The following is a 21,726-nucleotide window of genomic DNA, read 5'->3' as shown; positions in this document are numbered from 1 at the left end:
TGTTTTCTGCAAACATTTTGTATCACTACTGTCTATGAGGAAACAGAGGCAGAGAACAATGAAGAGCTTCAGAGAAAGACAGGAACTAAGAGAGACAGACAAAGCCAGAGCCAGACAAGTGGAGAGAGACACAGAGAAAACAGAAAAATGCCATGTTGGACTTGGTAGCACATCTCCATAATCTCACCTATTTGGGAGTCTAAGACAGGAAGATGGCAAGTTTAGGGCAATCTGGGCCACTTAGCAAGACTCCTTCCCAAAATAAAAAACAAAGGGTTAAGGATGTAGCTCAGTGGCAGAGCACCTCTGGGTTTGATCCTCAGACAAGACAAGACAAGACAAGGCAAGACAAGAAGACATGGTGTAGTCATGCCTGTAATCCCTGTACTTGAGAGAGGCTGAGGCAGGAGGATTATGAATCAGAGACTTGCCTGGGCTACACAATGAGTTCAAGTCCAGCCTGGACTATATAGCAAGACCCTGTATCAAACAAACAAACAAACAAACAAAACAGAACAAAAACAAGTGCCAAACAAAACCCATCTTCTGCAGTCAAGGATAACAATGATAGCTGACTCCTGGGGAGATATGAGTGGAACTTCTTATTAGACACTGCAGCTCCTACCCTCTTGGGTTCTGCCTACTCAGGGACACTGTCAAATTAACATACATTTCTATATAATCTCCTAAATTCCATTTTCTCTGGCAGATAAGGAAGAAATTATGCTTCTCTTTCTTTAGCAGTAATTAAAGAGGTTCAAAAGGGAACTGAAGCCAGTCATCAACCTGGGCCAACACACCTGGCAGATCAAGGCTTCAATTGTCCTATCCAGCTACTTTAGGGCAGATGCATGTTTAGCAGTATGTGCAACCCATGGTACTGTCTCTGAGTTCCTCTCAGGGTGAGACACCATAGATACCTAGGAGCAATATGACTCAGTGCACAAAGCTCTCTCAGTTCTATGTGACTGAGCCTTCATCCATGTGTGGTTTTTCAGAAAAAAGAGAATAATAATTCCCAAATGTATTAAACCTTCCTCTATTCCCATCAGTCAGGCAGCCCTGAGAGCATTCCAAATAAGCAGAGCAAAGCTAAGTATTTCTCTTCCTCTCTCTGTTTCCACAAGCATCAATGCTAGTTAAACTCAATCCCTGGACTCTAGGAACCCTGTCTCCTCTACTGGACTTTCTGGCCTACAGAGAATGACAGCTTCCAGCTGCTCCTGTTCTCTCAATTAGTATATTGCTGCCTCATCTGCATAATAAATCCCATGGCTTAAATGGTATCTTACATACCGTACTTAAGAGTAGTTACTGTCTCTGAGTTGAAACTAAAAAAGAACAGCAAGTTAGGCTGTCATATAACTAAAATGCAGCAACCTGTTTTACATGATGCCAAGATGGTTTCCAGAAGTTCCTTACTGGTCCTCTCTGAAAAACAAACTCTTCCTTTGAAACCTGGTTTAGTAAAAGTCAAGTCCAGCAGTCTTGTAATAGATCTTAACCTTAGGAGTACAGAGCCCAAGAACAACCCTTTAACTAAGAATGATCATTACCTTCCTATACTGTTGATAACCTCCAATTTCTGGCCTCTCAAGGCATCCTTTTTACCTATACAAATATTAATATTCCTAGCTGTGCAGGTAAGGGAGAACAAAAAAGAAAATACAACCTCAAGGAAATGAGAGAAAGCATAGAATGGCTCTGGGTGTACTATTTTGTAAAATTACCAAAGGAAATGCTTTGATTAAACCACAATCACCAACAGCTTTCATCAGTTTTTCTCACAAACATATAAGAAATGTATCAAATAAAATGCTTGTTTCCAAATAGAATTAGAAGTATAAAGACTACATAAATATACTAGAATGCTATAAAATATATTGAGAGGAAAAATGATAATTAGGTTTGTCTATCAGAAAGTTTTCTTCCTGTCTCCCTTTACCCTAGAAAAAGATTAAAGTTTGTTTTCTTGATACCAGGGATCGAACTCGGGACCTTGTGCTTTCAAGGCAGGCGGCGGCACCACTAAGCTAAATCCTCAGCCCCGTTTTTTGTTGCTGTTGTTGTTTTTAATTTTTTTTTTCAGTACCAGGGATTGAACTCAGGACCTTACACTTGCAAGGCAGGCACAGTACCACTGAGCTAAATCCCTGGCCAAAGATTATGTTTTTTTAAATGATTATGTTTTGAAATAAACTTTAAGATTATTTTTAATCACACCCGTTCCCAGTGTGTCTCCAAGAGACTTCATTATTTAAAAAAAAAAATAGCGACCTCTTGCATGAAAAAGAAAACAACAGACTGTAGAATAAGTCATTTACATTAGTCAAAAAATGCATTAACTGGGCCGGGGATTTAGCAATGGTTCTGCCGCCTGCCTCATAAGCACAAGGTCCCACATTTGATCCCCGGTACAAAAAAAAAGAAAAATGCATTAGTGTACAACAGTGTTGTTCCTGCTGTTTTGACACATTATTTTCAATTTGAACAAGAAGCATTTTGCCACTATGACTGTCTACATAATTTGCAAAACAGTAAAAGAACAACCTGACATGTTACTTACTGGCACAGAAAGCATCTGAGGAAAGAAAAGAAAAAGCATCATTACCTCTTTGTCATGGGCAATCAGCTGGGTCTTCACATGGCCAGACACAAGGTTCACTCGCCCCAACACCTGCCCAGTCTCCAGCCCCCAGATGGTACAAGTCGTGTCAATGCTTGAGGTACCTGCGAACATCAGGGCAAGTCAGCACTGAGAGCGGTGAGGTTCCCATGCAAACTTCCCTCCTGTGCCTGCTCATCTGCTTGACCAGGGAACAACATGCCACAAATGCTTCCTGGGGGTAGGAAGGGGCAAGTATTTAATCCTCATCTTAGGATGCTTAGATTTTTTTTTTTTCATTAAGTTTATTGGTACATTTTAGGTATACGGTACAGTTACATTCATCATTGGGAACTTGTACCTTTCTTTACATGATATATCTTGGTTCTTATTTTTTCCCCATTCTCCTGCCCTCCCTTCACCCCCTCCACCCCTCTCTATTTACAAAGACTTTGTTCCATTTTTACCTTTTCTCATATTTTTTCCTTTCCCTTACCCCTCCCACTTCCCCTACCCCTTTAGACCTTTTCTTCCTATTTCACATTATCACTTATACAATTTGACAGGATGCTTAGATTTTAACTAGAGAGACAAGATATACACACACAGAAAGCTCAACTCCATATGAGGAATGAATAACTGTATCCCACATCTACCCATTTCTCACTTGTCCCTGTGGTATATAGGATGATGCATGTACTAATTAAAAACAGGTGCAGAGGCTGGGGATGTCACTCAGTGGCAGAGTGCTTGCCCAGCATATAGAAGGCCCTAGGTTCCATCCTCAGCATTAAAAACAAACTACTGGCCCAATGTTATATCTGACATCCCCTGCCCCAGCCCAAGGTTATATCTCAGAAAATGTATCACTGCTTCTTCAAACTGGAATACATACTCCCTAACTCCCTTACCCAGAAGATAAGGATCCACTTCATTCCAATCAAAGGAAGTCAGGGGGGCACAGAAATCTGAGTTCTTGTTATTATTTAGCAAACATTCGAGCCTTGTCTCTGTTTCACCAACCTGAAAGAACAATAATTTCAAAAAAATCAACCAGGGCTGGGGATTTAGCTCAGTGGTGCCGCTGCCTGCCTCGAAAGCGAAGGTCCTGAGTTCGATCCCTGGTACCAAAATCAATCAATCAATCAACCAGTCCTGTGCTCACTTTGGCAGCACATATACTAAAAATCAACCAGTCCTATATTCACACAAAAATTTAAAAGCCAGATTCAGGTAATATGTTGGTAAATCTAAGACATGTGGGAAAAACTTTTATCATAAAGAGTAATAAAACCTAGAGGAACTCCCTGAATTAGACTTCTTCCCAAAGTTTTTCTCTGCTCAGCTTTTCCTTCTAAACTTTCATCTCTGCAGGGTCCTAAAGGGGAGGTCTTCTCATTTGCCCTATCCAGAATCTCAGGACCTTGTCTACGGGGCTGTATACCCCAGGCTACAGAGTCTGTTGAGTTCAGCCAAGAGGGGAGAGGAGGCTCCAAGATCTGCTCATAGAATCCATGAGCATCAATGGCCCAACATTTTATTTATTTTATTCAAAAATATCTTGATAGTCAACAGACCAGGAATCCCTCAACCCCGCTGAAGACTGTACTCATCATATCAGGTTAACTGAGCCTCAGGTTTCCAGGCTGACTATAACCAGTAAAAGGGCTCACGGAATCTTGGCTAGATTTACTAGAAAATCTGCTGAGCCAAACAAATCAGTCCAAGGAAGCTTTGCTCATTTGTCCCTGACTGCAATGACACTCACTGCCCTTACCCGGACTTGCTCTTTGTGACTCTACACTGTTAACAGCTAACATTTAGAAAGCCCATTCGTCTAGTTGCTAAAGGAGCATTTGCTTACCCTCCACACACGGAGATAGTCGCCACTTGTTGCCAGCAGGTCTGGGTAGACTCCTTTTGTGTCAGGGATCCACATGAGTTTTGTGGTGGGGTACGGATGGTCAAAGGTGTTTCGGCAAATAAATTCTGAACTTTCTTCATCTAAACCAACAAGCTGAACCTGCAACACACCAAAGTTGGGCCATATAAGCATTTGTTCTTCTGGAGCAGTATTAAATAGCTAACTACAGAATCAAAAAATTTACAATGAAAAGGAATGTAGACTAGCTATCCCACTGCCAGACAGGAGACCCAGACTTGAAAGATTCAGTTATATTCAACACTACAAAGATAGTAAAAACCAGAAGCAAGATCTGAATACAGGTTCTCTGACTATAAGTCTGGCACTCATGACCCCAAGGCACATAAGCCACATAACTGCATTATCTTCTAGTCTGTTATACCGTCTCTCACAACCTCTGTGATATCAGAGAGTGTGACAGAGTTCCTTTGGTTTCTACAACAACTAGGAATGCTGAGGGTATTTAGTGTTCAGGGGTTGGGGCTTATCAGACAACCTGTGTTGAGCCAGGGATTTAGCTCAGTGGTTCTGCCACCTGGTTTGCAAGTGCAAGGACCCAAGTTTGATCCCTAGTACCAAAAAAAACATCCTGTGTAGTCCCTTACAACAAATTAATGTCCCACCTAAAAACCAACAGTGTACAATACCATACCTGAGTTCGATCCTCGGTACCAAAAAAAAAGGAATGCATGAGCATTCAAGAATTCAAACCACAGTAAAAAACAAACAAACAAAACAAGTAGGTGTCATTGACAAAATTCCACCTGCTTCCACTATTCCACTTTTGGCCCCATCATTAAATAACTTTCCTTCTTTCCTTCCTTCCTTTCTTTTTTGGTACTGGGGATTGAACTCAGGACCTCATGCTTGCCAGGCAGGTGCTGTGCTGCTAGCTACATCCCTGTCCCTTAACTTTCATCACCTTTTATGTCAAACTCAATCTGGCTCAATGGGAACTGGCAATCACATATATTTGTTTATGAACTACCAACTAGCAGATGGAATGGTATGAATTTTTGGTAAAAATCCATAATGGAAAAAGCATTAACCACAGAGCAGAAAAAGACTTTATCTTTCTGACTTAATTCAGTCTTTGATACCAGTATTCCCCGCCCCCACAAAATTAGTATAGTTGCATATAGTAAAATTCACTCAAGTATACAGTTCAGTGAGTTTTAGTCAATGTATAGTTTTGTAACTCCCACAGTAATTAAAATATAGAACCCTTTTACCAACCAAAAAGTTCTCTCAGTCCCCTCCACAATGTTCTACCTCTAGCCATTGATCTATGTATGATTTTGTCTTTTTCTATAATGATACTTACAAACGGAATTTATAGTATTGAGAAGTTTGTGTCTAACTACTTTCACTCACCATTATGTTTTTTGGGATTTTTTTGGTACCGGGGATTGAACTCGGGTCCTTGCGCTTGCGAGGCAGGTGGCGGAACCACTGAGCTAAATCCCCAGCCCACCATTATGTTCTTTAGATTCATCCATTTCCTGTATCAGTAGCTCATTTTCTTATTGCACTATTTATAATTTATCCATTTATTATTCAATTAATGTTTGGATTACTTCTAGATTATGGCTATTATAAATATTGAAGCCATGAACATTTATGTATGTCTTTTTTGTGGACATTCATTTCTCTGGGTAGACAACTTTAAGAGTAGAACTGTTGGGTCATATGGTAAGTCTATTTTTAACTTTACTTTAAAAAAAAAACTGCCAAACTGTTTTCTAAAGTGGCTGTATCATTTTGCATTCCCACAAGCAATATATGATTGTGCCAGATGCTCCACATCCTTGTTAGCCCTTGGTATTTCCAGTTGTCTTGTTTTTATGGAACTAAAGATCAAACCCAGGGGCATACTACCACTGACTTAAATCCCTAGCCCATTTTATTTTGAGACAAGGTCTCCCTATGTAGACGAGGCTGGCCTTGAGCTTTCAATCCTCCTGCCTCAGCCTTCTAAGAGCTGGGATTATAGGCATGTACCACCAATGCCTGGCTAATTCTGCTTTTCTGTGTAAATTTTTCAATCAGTTTGTCAAATTCTACAAAAAAGCCTGCTGAGATTCTGACTACAATTGTACTGAATCTACAGATCTCTTTGGGAAGAATTACTATCTTAATATTGAGTCTTCCAACCCATAAATATAGGATAGTTCTCCATTTACTTAGGCCACCTCTAATTTCTTTCTGCAATGCTTGAGTTTTTGGTGTAATGTTTTCAATAACTTTACTCGTAAGTGATTTTATGCTACTATAAATGGAATTTTTATTTTTTCCAGAAATACCTAGCACTGTTTCTTATATTCAATTTCTGATTATTCATTGCTATTAGAAAGTTTATTTTTGTACATTAATTTTGAACCTTTAACTTTGCTCCATTAGTTCCTAGTTTTAGTAGCTTTTTATAGGTACCTAAGAATTTTTCTATATGTATTTATTTTGTTTTTGTTTCCTTTACTTTTACAGTGCTGAGGATCAAATCTAGGGTCTCACACATGCTAGGCAAGCACTCTACTACCAAGCTATAGTCTCAGTTTTTTTATGTATATTTATACATCTTGTCATCTTTGCCTAACTTTTAAAAATCTATGACTAAATCTAGGCCAGGGATTTAGCTCAGTGGTTCCGGCGCCTGCCTTGCAAGTGCAAGGTCCCGAGTTCGATCCCCGGTACCAAAAAATCTATGACTAAATCTAAATACTCATTTTATGGAGCACTTAAGGGCTTTCAAAATAACATATAATGTGTTGGGGAGATAATGTGTAAAGCTGTAAAAGGAGGCAGAACCCAGTACTCTACAACATGTGAAAAAGTAATCAAAGTGGATTCAAAGGTTAATCCACTGACCTGCTTATTTGTAACACAGGTAATAACTGACAACAGTTCAGTGAAAAAAAAAAACCAAAGTCTCTCAGGGGGCCAACAGTCATCCTTTGCCTTCAGATCTCTAACTCCTTTGAATGAATCTTTTCCTTCCCTTAAACTACTCTGAGTGAGTTTCTGTTTCTTATTATCAAAGAGCCTTAAATTAGGCAAATAACAAATGTAATGACAGTCTCTGTTAAGACAACTAAGCCAACTTTCATGTATCTTGGTTTACAGTTTAAAGTATCTTGGAATTTAAGAGAAATGATAAGCAAGGCAAATGCTCCATGTGTTTGCACCAACTTAGGTTTTATCCTCAGTTAAAGGAACTCCATCTCTTCTGCTCCTAGTTGTCAACCAAATATTGAAAGGAATAACAATTGACTCTGTTGGTCACTTTTTCATTTAAATACTCACATTTAAATTTAGTGATAACAGAGAATGTAAGTTCTATATAAATATTCACATAACACAGAACAAAATGATAAAAGGTTTCCATTATTTCCACCCCCAATTCTTCTTACTGACCCTGACAAATTCTATTTACTGACAAAGTTCCAGACTGATAAACCACTGTGTGATGTATATCTTTCCAAATGTTCTCCATGAATTACTGTGTGTGTACATGTATGTATGTAGGCATGGTAGGTTTAGCACAGACTCGGTCCACAAGATTTATCCAGCAACTTGCTTTTAACATGTATTTCAGAAGATCTTTCCATGTCAAAAGCTCTACCTCATTCTTTTACAGCAGATTATGATAAAACACACCACAATACATTTAATTATTCATAGTTACTTTGGTTAAATTCCATTATTTTGCTATTATAAACAATACTACAATGAATATCCTTGTTCATTTATCTTTGTATGCACATGCAAGTGCTTTTATAGGATAGGTTCCCACAAGTGTAATTGTATCACATTTTCAATTATCAGTCTTCAAAAAAGTTGCTTCCATTTGTACTTTTATTAATAATATGAGAATACCAATTTCCTCATACCTTTGAAAACGCTAAAATATTTTTTACATTTTTGCTAATCTGATAGATGAAAAACAGCATTTACCACCCTTTTTACTACTGAGCTAAGCATATGTTTACTAGCTATTTTTGAGTAACAATTGCTAATATCTTAGTGCTTATGATGGGTCAAGTATAAGCATCATAAATGCTTTATGTGCAGCACCTCATTTAATTCTTTGCCATGAGGTAGGTATTGTTACTCTTAGCACTTTCAGATGAGCAAGCAGAGGAAGAGGTTAAATACCTGGCCCAAGGGCTGGAAGTGTAGCTCAGTGGTAGATCACTTGCCTACTTTGTGTTAGGCCCTGGATTCAATCCCAGCACCAAAAACAAAAACAAAAACAAAAACCTTGCCCGAGATTTAGAATATTTGCCCAGTTTTATACTAAATTGTGTCTTTTTGCTACTGATTTGTAGGAACTCTTACAGATGATTATTGCACCTTTATCGGTTACACGTTTTCTTTGGTAAATTAGCCCCTAAAACTGTGAGGGTTGTCTATGTGACTACACTTTCGGTTTTTTCCCAAAGTTTAAAAATTACTCAGGTTTTCCATTCCTTGGTAGGAATAGAAAAGATTGGGTGCATGCCTGTAATAGAAAAGTTTGGTAGTTTTGTGCTTTCCCTTAACATTGCTTCTAGATTTTCAACTGTGCTATTACAAATTGTTAGAAGCAACCTGGGCTTTTGCTTTGGGATTTTTTGTTTTGTTTTGTTTTTGTAGTGCTGTGAATTGAACCCAGGGCCTTCTCATTGAATGACATCCCCAAACCTTTTCATCTTTTAAGAAAGGGTCTTGGTAAGTTGCTAAATTGCCCAGGCTGGGCTAAAACTTGGAATCCTCCTGCCTTGGCCTCCTAGAGTGCTGAGATTACAGGTATGTGCTCTGGCTAACACTGATTCTTTAAATTCCTCTTCTCCTACTCCATACCCCCACTTGTGCCCAAAGGATAAATTTTGGCCCCTCTCCCTCATGGGAGGACACTGAGGGTGAGGGGTCCTTCTTTCCATCTCCGAGCTCCAGCCAGTGGAGGAAGAACTGCTGAAGTACTGGCTAAAGCTGATGCTCAGCTTGTGGACGCATCTCCCTGGTGGACCTGACCACTTTTCCCCTCAGACATGTCTCACAGTTCTCTTGCTCCTGCACTCTGCTCCTATTGGGTAGGCAAATCTATCTTCTCAGAATATATGTGCTGATCTTCCACTCCAGCTTCTCTACAACTGGTAGGGGAGGTCAGCTGGCTCTGCCCTTGAATTAGAGGTAGAAATGCAAAGTCTCACGTAAGCTTCAAGGCCAAGGTGCATTTTTTCAACTTAGTTCACCAAGAAGCAGCATCACATTAGAAGTGCTTGATCAGTTATTAATAGAGTGATGTTAGGTTTCTCCTTTAACTATTATTATTTATACATAATTTCCCGAATAAGAAATCCCCAATGGAAAAGAGGGTAGACACTAAGACTATACCCTGAACTCTTTACTATTATATTCTCTAGCTGAGACTTACAATTTTATCTATTTTGACAATCTTTCAACTGGATTTTTTTTTTTTTTTAAGACAGGGTTCTCCCTTTGTAGCTCAGGCTGGCCCTAAACTCACTATGTAGCCCACGCTGGCCTCGAACTCACGGCGATCCTCCTGCCTCAGTCTCCCAAGTGCTGGGATAACAGGCATGCACCACCATGCCCAGCCAGGATTTATTTTTTAAATAAACTTTAGATTATAAGAAAATTATAAAGTGTACCACCACCACTGTATAAAATCAAGCACAGGGGTGTGTCTATATGAATGTTAATATCATTCTCCCATTCGATAAACAAACTTACATTATTAATTTGGTGTGTGTTGCTTCTACACTTTTTTCTTTTTTTGGTGGTAGTAGTGGAGCTTGAACCAGGGCCTTTGCAGTGAGCTACAGCCCTAGCCCTTTTTTAAATTTTGAGACAGGATTGCTCTAAATTACTAAATTGCCCGGGGTGGGTTTGAACTTGTGACCCTCTTGCTTCAGCCTATCAGAAAGCTATAATTACAGGTGTGTCTCACTACACCCAGTTGCTTGCTTCTATAGTCTTTTTTGGGGGGTGCACTGGGGGTTGAACTCGGGTCCTTGCGCTTATGGGGCAGGCGGCAGAACCACTGAGCTAAACCCCTAGCCCTCTACATTCTTTTATATACTTAGGCATGCGCATGCACGCGCGCGCGCACACACACACAAATATAAAGTTCTCTCTCCATTTTTAGAAAAATGGGACAATATAGCAATATAGCCAAGGCTATCAATTTTATTAATTGGTCAATACACAGAGATGTCTCATTCTTTCAATCTATGTATCCTGGGTTTTTTTCCCCAGTACTGGGGATCAAACTCAGGACCTTGCACTTGCAAGGCAGTAACAGCACCATTGAGCTAAATCCCTGACCCTCTTTGTATCCTGTTCTGACTCACCAATTCCATTAGTGTACATTATTTCCCTTTCCTGCCATAACTTTTTTTTCAGTTTCTTTTTTTTTTATAAGTATATATTTGCATCACATAACAATTACACTCATTTTGGGTAACTTGTACATATACATGTTACATCTTAATCATTTTTTGCTACTACTTCTTCATCTTTTTTTTTTTGGTACTGGGGATTGAACTCGGGTCCTTGTGCTTGCAAGGCAGGCAGCGGAACCACTGAGCTAAATCCCCGGCTGCTACTACTTCTTATATGCCCTTGTACACATGTATTTAGGTAATACTGTCTTACATTTGGAATCCAAGCTCCCAAGAATAGGATTTCTGTAGTGGAAAATATGTATATTCTAAATTTTAAAAGATCCCAATTTACTTTCCAAATAGGGTGTAACAATTCACATTCCTACTGATAGTATGAAAACTCAACATCACTAGAAGCAATACCTTAATTCTCTCATCAATCTGAAAGGAAAAAAATAACACCAGAGATCAATTTCCTTTCCCTTCACAACCTGTGAGGTTGAACTTTTCCTGTTTATTGTTCACTAGCATTTCATCTCCTGTGAGCTGGCTATTCATATCCTTTGCCTATTTGTCACACTAAATGACTTAGCTCTTGTTACATGTTTTGAAAATATTTTCCCTTGGCCTATTACTTGACTTCTGATCCTATCCATGGGATATCCTTTCACAGAGAAAGTTTTGATTTGTATATACCACATCTGTCAATCTCTTCTTCTCCCCAACTCACCACTGCCCCAGGACAAATTTCCCAGTAAATTTTCTAATACTGTTTGTGCGCTTTTCTATTTAGATAGTTGATCTGGAATTGATTTTCATATACAAAGTTAAAGGGTTCTAAATTTTTCAGCCAGATGGACAGATGATTATGCCATACAATTTAATTATCCTCCAGTGAATTAAGGTTCTATCATATATTACATGTCTATATATACTCTTATAGGCTTTAAAATATTTTATTCAATTCCACCAATTGTTCTGGCTATAATTACACCAACTCCTGATGTTTACTCTAATTTAGTAGGATAAGTGCTCCAGTTTTTTAATATACTATATATGCTTTATTTTTTTCCCTAAGTTTTTGATATCAATATGCACTCTCTGGAGATACAGTATTTCAGTTCTGGCCCTGCTTTTACCCTTTATGTGATTTTGGGCACATGATTTAGCATATCTGGGCTTCAATTTCCTCATCTTTGATAGGTAGTATTTTTTCAATGAGTTGATTTCTCATTAACTTTAAAATATAGTCAATTTCTGTAAATTAGGTTAACTTTTTGAACACTGAATTTTCTGTTGGACACAAAGTTCTACATACTTATCAAAACAAACTGTTGCTTTTTAAATCCTCTATATTCTTAGTTTTGACTACCTCATCTTACACTTTCCAAGGTAACAACCTTTTCCAAGGTTACTGATTTATCAAATTCCCCTCGCCTCTCTTTCTTTCTCTCTCTCTCTCTCTTTTTGGGGGGGGGGTGTTTGAGGCAGGGTCTCTATTCCAGACTGGCCTTGAACTCATTATGTAGGCCAGGCTGGCTAGTTTTTAATTTTTTTTTTTTGGTACCGGGGATCGAACTCAGGACCTTGTGCTTGTGAGGAAGGTGGCGGAACCACTGAGCTAAATCCCCAGCCCATAATTTCGATTTGACTTTTTTCAATTTGTCTTTCCTATCCTTTTCTGTATTTGTAATAGTTTGTATTTGCCTTTACTTTATGTCAATGCAGCTTTTGATTCTGTGACAACTACAGTTTTCTCTTCTATTACTTGCCTGTGCTCTGCCAGTTCTATTTTCTCCTATCATTATAGTCTTATTACACTTGTTTGCTTATATCTCTGCTTGGAGTCTGGCATTTTCTTAAGTTCTTTGAATTCTCACTGGTAGGACAGGACTTACTTAAAAAAAATTTAGACAGAGTCTCACTTTATAGTACAAGCTTGCCTTGAACTCACTACGTAGTCCAGGCTGGCCTTGAACTTGTGGCAATTCTCCTGCCTCAGCCTTCCAAGTGCTGGGATTACAGGCGTGTGCCACCACACCTGGCTGCATGGACATTATTTTTCAACTGAGGAAAAAACACTTTCCTAATGTGAGTTCTTTACCTGCCATTTATTTACAGTTCTCACCCTTTTCTTATATTATCTTTATAGCTATATGCTGGTTCCTTTTGCATGAGGCAGGTTCCTCCTAGCTGATCTGAAGGAGGTCTCTGTGGAAGACAGGAGAAGAGCAAGGTCCAAGTTAGCAAAACACACGAAGCCTTTCCATCTCCTTGGCCAACGAAGGTGAGACATCACCATGATATTCACAATTCAACCTCTTCTCCATTGGCCTCATCTTCTAGAACATGCACTGTGTGTCTACGTTTCCTTGTACACTTATTTCCCTCTTTTCCTAAGATGTCAATAGTCTGGGGAAGCTCCTGCTGCCAGCCTATGCACTCTCTTCTCACGGTCCTAAAGGACTGATTTTCTCCATCAGAATCCCACTTTGGAGAACTGCAGCTCTTCTAAGTTTGAAATCTTCAGCCACAGACACTCTTTCTCGGCATCTTCTTAAACCCATTATACTGCCAGACTTCCTTACATATCATGGGAGCATAAGGAAAAAATTAAATCTGATTTTCATCATCTTATTGTTGATGTTTAGGTTTTTTCCTCTATTTTTTCTTCAGTCTTCCTTCCCTATTCTCCCGTTAAGTCTTTTCAGTCTCTTTTCAGTCTCTTACCACCAGTGCCTTTCTACAACCATTGTTCCACAATACTTTGCCCAATCTGTGAGACAAAAGCCCCTACAAAGAAAAGCTGTGAGGCAGGATCAGTTTTTTACCTCCTCTTCCTCCTCCTCCTCTTCCTCTTCTTTTTTTACAGTTCTGGGGATTGAACCTATGACCTTTGCACTGAGGTACATCCTCAGCCCTTTTTTGGCTGGTTGGTTGGTTTGTTTTTTGAGAGTCTTGCTAAATTGTCCAGGCTAGGCTCAACTTGTGATCCTTCTGCCTCAGCCTCCCAGAGTGCTGGGATTATAGGAATGCATCACCATACCCTGTTCATTTTTACTCATTTAAAAACGCCTAAGGAGAAAATATGTAATATAAAATATCCCTTGAAAACATGATCACATGTTCACTTTCACCACTTCATGAGAAAACACACTTTTTTGGGGGGGGAGTACTGGGGATCTAACTGCGCTTGTGCAGCAGGCGGCGAAAACACTGAGCTAAATCCCCAGCCAAACACACATTATTTTTATCTTATGATTTTTAAAACCTAATTTGTCATCATAAGTTCCTTGAATAAACAAATTGTATTCCACTTTAATACAACAGTGCTAGTACAGAACATGAAGTGTTTGTGTGTGTGTGTGTGTGTGTGTGTGTGTGTGTGTAAAATCTTTAAATAAGCCCCCAAGTTATCCAAATCAACACAACACTCCAGACATTGGACCATTTTCTTACAATTGTTACTATAACTCAAGTAGCCAAAGCAATATCGTGAAGGTATAAGCCAGCGTTTTCTGGTCTTTATCATTTGTCTTCTCTTCAAGCCATTCTCTGATGATTGCTGCACCTGAGTCCTGCTCTGTCAAACTTTCAAGATGCATTCTGGCACTCCAATCCTTGTTCCTGGCTCATAATCAGTCAGTCCAATCATTAAGGCCTCAGGCAGGCCAGACTACCTACAGAGCAGATTCATTTTTTGTTTAATCACAGCATCTCAATTAAGTGTGTGTGAATAAAGTTAGGGGAAAAAAACCCCCAACTGATTCAGTGGTCCTTTGGGGGAACTAGTCCTCTCTCTGTCTAGAAAAAGGAGAAAATTAAAACTACAAGAGTTTTCACCTTTTAAATTCCCCTGCTGACAAGAGATCAAGGACTGAAGGAACATGGTAAATGTATAAATATTTGCCAAAAAGACTGTTGTGTGCTAAAATATTCTCTTCATTGCTGTGAATCTCTCATTTGCTAACAAAGGCTACAGAAGGTTTCCAAGTAAAGTTATGTACATGTGTTTAATTACTTGTACATATTTGTCCAATTAATAAGCAAACATGAATCTTAAAGGGCTGGCACAAATACTAAGAAATGAAAAACCATATATCACTGTCCAAATAATTATCTACCTAATATATAAAGTAATTGCATTAAAAAATCTCAGAGAAGCCAGGCATGGTGGCACATGTCTGTAATCCTAGCACTCTGGGAGGCTGAGACAGAAGGATCACAAGTTCAAGGCAGCCTGAAACATACTGAGACCATGTCCCAGAAAAAACTCAGAGGAAGAAACACAGACTGACAAGGAAGATGTTCACCTGCATGTACTGCAGGTTCAAGGTGGTCACATCCAGATACTTTAAAACTATCAAGTGTAAATACAATCTCTCTTCTAGAAACCTCAAAAAAATGTTCTCTAGACGCTAGATGTCAGAGCATAAGTGGCAAGTTAGTTAACATGCACCTAAGTGGAAGAGAAGCTCAAGGATTGCTATCCATCTTTTCCCAATAGAAGAAGAAAAATCCACCTGCTCCAGGACTGCAGATATTATCAAAACTCAGGAGAAGGCCAGTGGATGTAGCTCAGTGGTAGAGCACTTGTCTAGCAAGCAAATATCCTGGGTTAAATCCCCACTACTGCAAAAATCAAACAAAATAAACCACCTTAGGAGAAATGCCAAATTCTTATATTAGAGTTACTGTATGAAAGTAAGATAGAACTAGAGGAGTCTGACTATAAGAAGCCGCTAGACCACACAATAGCTGATTAAAAGGATCATCTTTAAAAGAGAGGGTGGACATAATGACCCTTGGAGATACCTTTCTGACTTAAGGTCCTGATTCCTCTCTGGAAAACACAAAATTCAAATTTACCTAATACCCATATAATTCTCTTTGTATATATTTCAATTACAGGTGTGATAACAATGATGATTAAACAGCTAACAATCAGGCTTGCTTCGGCAGCACATATAATAAGTAGCTAACATTTCTAAATGACTTACTCCATACCATTACATATCTAAGTCCATTACATACATTAACTCGTATCATCTACATAACAACCTTATAAGACAGGTAAACTCAATACTTAACTACCCTTGTTTTACAAGTGAAGAAGACTGAGGCCCAGAGTATAACTTGCCCACAGCCACACAAAACTGGGAAAAGGCAAGATTTAGAACTCAGCCCAGGGATAGGGATGTGGCTCAGTTGTATAGCACTTGCCTAGCATGAATGTGGCCCTGGGTTCAATCTCTATACCTTAAAAAAAAAAACAAACCCTCAACCCCAGCTACCCGGCAATAGAGCTTTTATACAGGTCAATCTGGATGGAAGGGCAGAACCACTACTCAGAAGCATGCAGACCAAAGGTTACTTTAGGACGATGTTCTTAGGCCACCTAGACCATCTGTGTCTGTCAACTTCAGGGGTGGAGCCCAGGAATGCACAAGTCCCTCAGGGGATTCTCACACACTAAAATTTAGAGAACCATTCTTCTAATACCAAAAACTATTGCTCTGGCATCCAAAAGGAATGTAAACCACAACACCAATAACAGGGCTTGTTATTCCAAGCCTAGGTGATAGAATCTGTTTCTTTATTCTGCAACAATTCCTAAATTTATTCTCATCAGGGAACACCTGGAAGTTAAATTCTTGAAATCTTACAGATTTAATTCTTTGGACCACCTATGAACAATTTTATAATAGGAAATCATAATCATGCTAATACTAAAATTTAAAATTTACAATCATGTTTCCTTAGTCAATCTGTTTACATGAAAAAAGAACTATTTGGGGGTTTTTTCATCAATGTTAATTTGCTGTCATTTTGTCCTTTGCTGGCATTCACTATCCACAGAAAGCAGAAATCTAAGATCTAAAAATTCTAATTATTTAAATTCCTCTAAATTATGAGGTCTGCCACCTCCATGGCAGAATTTCCCCAAACAGCCTGAGAACCATTGCTTTAATGTGGGATGTATTGCCCATCACTTCCTGGACACAGATCCTGTAAAACAAGGTTTCTTAACTGGTCTGTGAACTTGAACTAGAAAATTACACTCATATCTTCACTAACTTCTAATTCAAATACAGTATTTCCTTAATTATGAATGGAGGCAGCTACACACAGCACTATGAGTTTCTACGACTCTGTCTTCAACAGAATCACTATTTTTTCATATCACATTATAGGTGTTAAACATACTGTTTCACTACTTCAAACTATAGTAATTACACTGGATAGTATGATTTAGTTTAATGAGTTAATTTAAAGGTATATTATTACTACATCACCACCTTTTTTTTTTGGTACCGGAGATCGAACTCTGGTCCTTGCGCTTGTGCAGCAGGCGGCAAAACCACTGAGCTAAATCCCCGGCCCTATAATTCGTTTCCTTTGGAATTCTATGTATTTTATGTACTTGAAAACATACTCATGAGAAGAGGTCTGTCAGCATTAGCTTACCGAAAGAGTCCATCATGGCACACACATATGGCAAGAACCCTGACTTACAGATAAATGGAAGCACAATAGTTTTAAGACTTCACATTGCCTCCATCATGTGAGTTAAGATATAGTTAACTGGTCTGCATTTCACTACGAAGGGTACAATAACTATGTGCCTGGCACAGAGAAGGATTTCCATACAGTTCCTGAAAGGACAAACTTGGGGATAGAGCTCCTGCAACTGAAGTTGGACACCAATCACTCCATTGATTCCATCAGCAGTCTAGCTGTGGCTGTTTCTCTTCTCTTAAGAGACTACTACTGCTGACCCAATGACTCCACAGGAACTTACAGAAAAAAAAAAATTGATTTGTATGAAGACTCTAGCCCTTTGAAAGACATGTTTTATTTTTCACATGTATCTTTAAATAATCGTTCTAGTGGTCTTAATCTTACAAAGTATTCACACTGGGTCTTTTAATTCCATTCCCAGTTTTGCTGTCCACCATGGCAATAAAAGGGATCAGAGAAAAGGATAAAGTTGTGTCTTGCTTGGGTCAGGGTGCATCAATGTATGCATCCTGGGATTTGTGTATTTGTAACGCCTGGGCAATGAGAATTCATGCCTTTCATCTCTTTCTCAAAGGGGATACCAGAGGGCCAGGGATCTAGCTCAGTGGTTCTGCTGCCTGCCTCGTAAGAGCAAGGTTCCAAGTTCGATCCCCGGTACCAAAAAAAAAAAAAAACCACAAAAACCTTGGTGAAAGACTGAGTGAACTCAAAGGGGATACCAAAGTTAGGACTTATTCCAGAGATATAGGTGAGCTCCTGAAAAACCATAAACAAACCTAAAATATTAGGAGAAATTTTTTACCAGACCTTCACATGTAAACAGAATCCAATTCCTGAAGCAAGCTGTGGGTCAAACATAATAAAACTGGCTTGTTCAACATCTCATAACTAGTTAGTGGACCAGACAGGACTCAATCCTAGACCACCTGGTGTTTTCACCCCTGCATCAGGCTTGTCACTGCCCACGATCTTATTCCTAAATCTGATGTTCATGTCAGTAAAAAGAAATACCGGCTTTAAACACCACTAGCCGAAGTTTCCAGTTGCTCTGATCACCATCATTCACAGCTTTAATACAATAAAGAAACTGAAATAAAGGAAAGAAAACTTTTCCCAACAACTTTCAAAAATATTTACCTCGCACTACAAGCTTCCCCCTCTACTAATGCTTCAATGAAGGATTCTCAAATTCATGGACATTCAACAAGAGCAAAACTTACTACGAAAGACCGCAAATCAACGTGAAAGAAGCCGAGAAAAGATTAGATCAAGTGTCATCTTTCTCCTCAAAGAACAATGCCAAGATCACACTAGAGGCCACTTTCCAACAAGACTGCTTTGAAGAGAATGGATATCAGGAAGCAACAGAAAGGCCAATCCTGGCAGTAACACTGGGAGTCTACTAGTAGTAACGAGGGGTTAAAGTAGGAGGCGGGGAAGTCCATGCAATAAATTGTATTAACAGATCTAGTGTGGCCAGGAGTGCGCGACCACCAAATGAAATATCTGCATTTTTTCCTTCATAGTCATCACTCCTTCCTCCGTTCTCCGCCCCAACAATTGAAGCAATGCGGCAGGAGTTGTGGGAATGGGTGGCATAAATGGCATAACTTTGGGATAAGCTCGGGTTTGAAATCTGTTACTACCACGAAATCCCTGCCTGCGACGGGGAAGTCACAACACTGTGCCTCAGTTTCCTTGCTATTCAAGAATGCTGCCCAGATTAACTGAGACAAAAGAGTACAGAACCCTCAGCACAGGGCCAGGCACAGAGGAACCGCTCTGGGGCGCTAAGGCCAGTGTGCAGGGTTCTGGGTTCTGGGCTCCGGCCCGGAAAGGGCGCTCTAGGGTCTACTCCCCGCCAGATGGGTTCCGAGCCCCTGCCCGGCCCACCTTGTTGTTGTACTCCTCCACGAAGCTGCCCAGAGCCAGGCGAAAGCGCTTGTCAGGCCGCACGCTCCAGTTCATGGCGTAGACGGTCCAGGGCGCTTCATACTTGTAGATCTCCTTCCGTTTGCCGTGCAGGGACATGGTGGCGGCGGGGCCGCAGAGCCGTCCGAAGCGACAGCGGGCGGGGGCAGGCGGGGAGCGAGTCCCGCGGAGAGCCGGGACTGGGACCTAGGGAACAGAAAGGAGGCGGGGCAGGGGCAGGCAGGAACGGTCTAGCCCGGAAGTGGGGCCAAGGCGACAAACAACGACCGCGCGGCCCGACCCCCACTTTCAAACCAGCTTCGGCACCCACAACCACCACCTTCCGCTTGGGATGCGGCCCCGCTCTCTTGGAACGGAAGCCACGCGACCTCTGCGGCGGCGCCAGCCATTGGCTGCCTGACCTGTCCTTGAAGCTATTCCTTCATCTCATTGGTTATTGCGGCCATAGTTCTGAAAACTCCTCGTTACTGGTGTAAATGTCTGTCATTCCAACTGCTCTCCCCACCCAACTCCTTGAGGCAGGAGCTTTGACAACCCCATATGTCATTGGCTGGCCAAGATGTCAATCAGGTGGATAACGGCGCTGTGAGGGTGAATAGGGATTTACGTGACCTAGAGGCGATCAGCGGGGATCCATGTTCTAGGCCAAGTCCCTGAGAATGAAACCTCTATGTGACTTTCCCTATCTTCCTCTCTGCTGCTGCTATTCTGAGAGCCATCTCCACGCTGTCGAGTTAAAATTCCGCCTTAATGGTGGACCTGCTGCTTTTCGTCTCACAGAGCTCCGAGGTCTGGCATTGCCAGATGTCAGACGGGAGCCATCTTCCTGCCCCATGGCCACTTTTAACACGAAGTGCAGTTATGCCAGGGACCGAGCAGCAGGCCTGAGTCAGGTCTTTCCGTGCTGTTCTTCAGAATCTAGAAATGTTCCCGAATTCTAGGGTTGGTTTTCAGTGGGCAACAACCCAACTAGCTTGGCTCGAAGTTTTTGTCACTTTCCACCCTGTCCCTACCTCTCAGTGGGCCTCAAGGCAAAGCCAATCCCTGAATCTGTGTAGCAAGTTTGAAATGAGGAAAGATCTGAATCTAGGTGACATAGTTATAAATTTAGGTGGTTTCCAATTTTGGGCTTTCAACAAAGTTGAAGGTTTGTACTGGATTGTTAGAAATTATTAAAAATAATGATAAATGTGAGATAATGTATAAAGAATTCAAAGAATAGAGGAGTCAATACTGTACATAAAGCTCCCCCCTTTTAAAGGCCTGCTTACTTACATGGACAAGTTTTCTCTGCAGATAAGTTTTTTTTAAATGAAAGAAACAGGGTTTAAAAAAAACCACACCTTGCTAAATGTTGTCTCGATAGAGCAATACTATACAGTAAGACAGGCCCTTGCCTTGTCTCCATGTTTTGTTTTGTTTGTTTCCGCAGAATGTTTTGTTCCAGAAATGTAACAGTTTGTGCTTCTGGGCAGCAGCTCCTGCCCAATATATCAAAATGTTTTGTAACCTCTCAGGAGTGTTCCGTTAGCTCCTCCCTCTCAGGAATGTTCCGTTAGCCCCGCCCCTCTCAGGAATGTTCCGTTAGCCCCGTCCCCTTACCAGAATGTTCTGTTAAACTCTGCCCCCTGGCAAGAATGTTCTGTACCTCTGCCCCTCTGCTTCAGTGAGCATGCATACCCAGCATGTTTCAGGAATGTTCTGTAACTCCGCTCCTCTGCTTCAGTGAGCATGCTCACCTACCCTGTCGATCCCTATATAAGGAGGTTCTCATTTCTAATTTAAGGCTTAGACTTCAGAGTACAACTCCACTGAGCCCACTGGTGTAATGAAGGTTTTTCTCCACCTCTTCGAGTGACCATTGCATTCTCTAGTCTTCAAATTTTGGTCGCTGCGGCACTGAGCTGTTCTGCTTTGCCACAATAGTCTAAATATAATTTTTAAACTATGATATTTATTAAATGGATGATGTTCTTGGGCACAACAGTGGCACATGCCTGTAATCCCAGCTACTTGGGAGGCTGAATCAGGAGGATCACAAGTTCAAGGCCAAGCAAGGTAACTTAGTGAGGCTCTGCTTCAAAATTTAAAAAAGGGATGGGGATGTGGCTCAGTGGTAGAGCACTTGCCTAGCATTCAGGAGGCCCTAAAATCACTATGCTCTTTGGATGGAAATGGATCAATATTAAAAATCACTATGTGGTTTGGATGGAAGTAGGTCAGTATTAGCGTGGAGTAAAATAGTGTTAATATTTACAACACATTGGACATTACATCCTTTGCAACTATTTAAATTTATCAATGAAGTATTTCAGGTATCAACAATGTGAGAGAGGATATACATTTTTTAAATTCTT

General features: G+C 40.3%; 1 protein-coding gene across 2 annotated transcripts in view; it reads right to left on the bottom strand.

Annotated features, from left to right (window-relative positions):
• Positions 1–19,716, bottom strand: part of Dcaf7 (DDB1 and CUL4 associated factor 7) — a 31,851-nt gene extending 12,135 nt beyond the window's left edge. The window contains exons 1-4 of one of the 2 annotated variants that reach the window (XR_206252.3): positions 19,331–19,714; positions 4,470–4,628; positions 3,517–3,628; positions 2,612–2,730 (exon numbers count right to left, since the gene is read on the bottom strand). Coding sequence is in view for 1 of the 2 variants with exons in the window: in XM_004868605.4 (XP_004868662.1) it covers positions 2,612–2,730; positions 3,517–3,628; positions 4,470–4,628; positions 19,331–19,468 (528 nt within the window). In the remaining variant the exon portion in view is untranslated. Of the gene's footprint in view, positions 1–2,611; positions 2,731–3,516; positions 3,629–4,469; positions 4,629–19,330 lie in introns of both variants that reach the window. The other variant, XM_004868605.4, reaches the window with a different exon arrangement.
• Between the last annotated feature and the right edge of the window lie 2,010 nt (positions 19,717–21,726).

Source organism: Heterocephalus glaber, unplaced genomic scaffold, assembly GCF_053883595.1.
Source record: "Heterocephalus glaber isolate CG9 unplaced genomic scaffold, H.glaber_assembly_v1.0 deba00001124, whole genome shotgun sequence".
Lineage (NCBI taxonomy): Eukaryota > Metazoa > Chordata > Mammalia > Rodentia > Bathyergidae > Heterocephalus > Heterocephalus glaber.
This window is presented reverse-complemented; position numbering and strand designations above follow the sequence as displayed.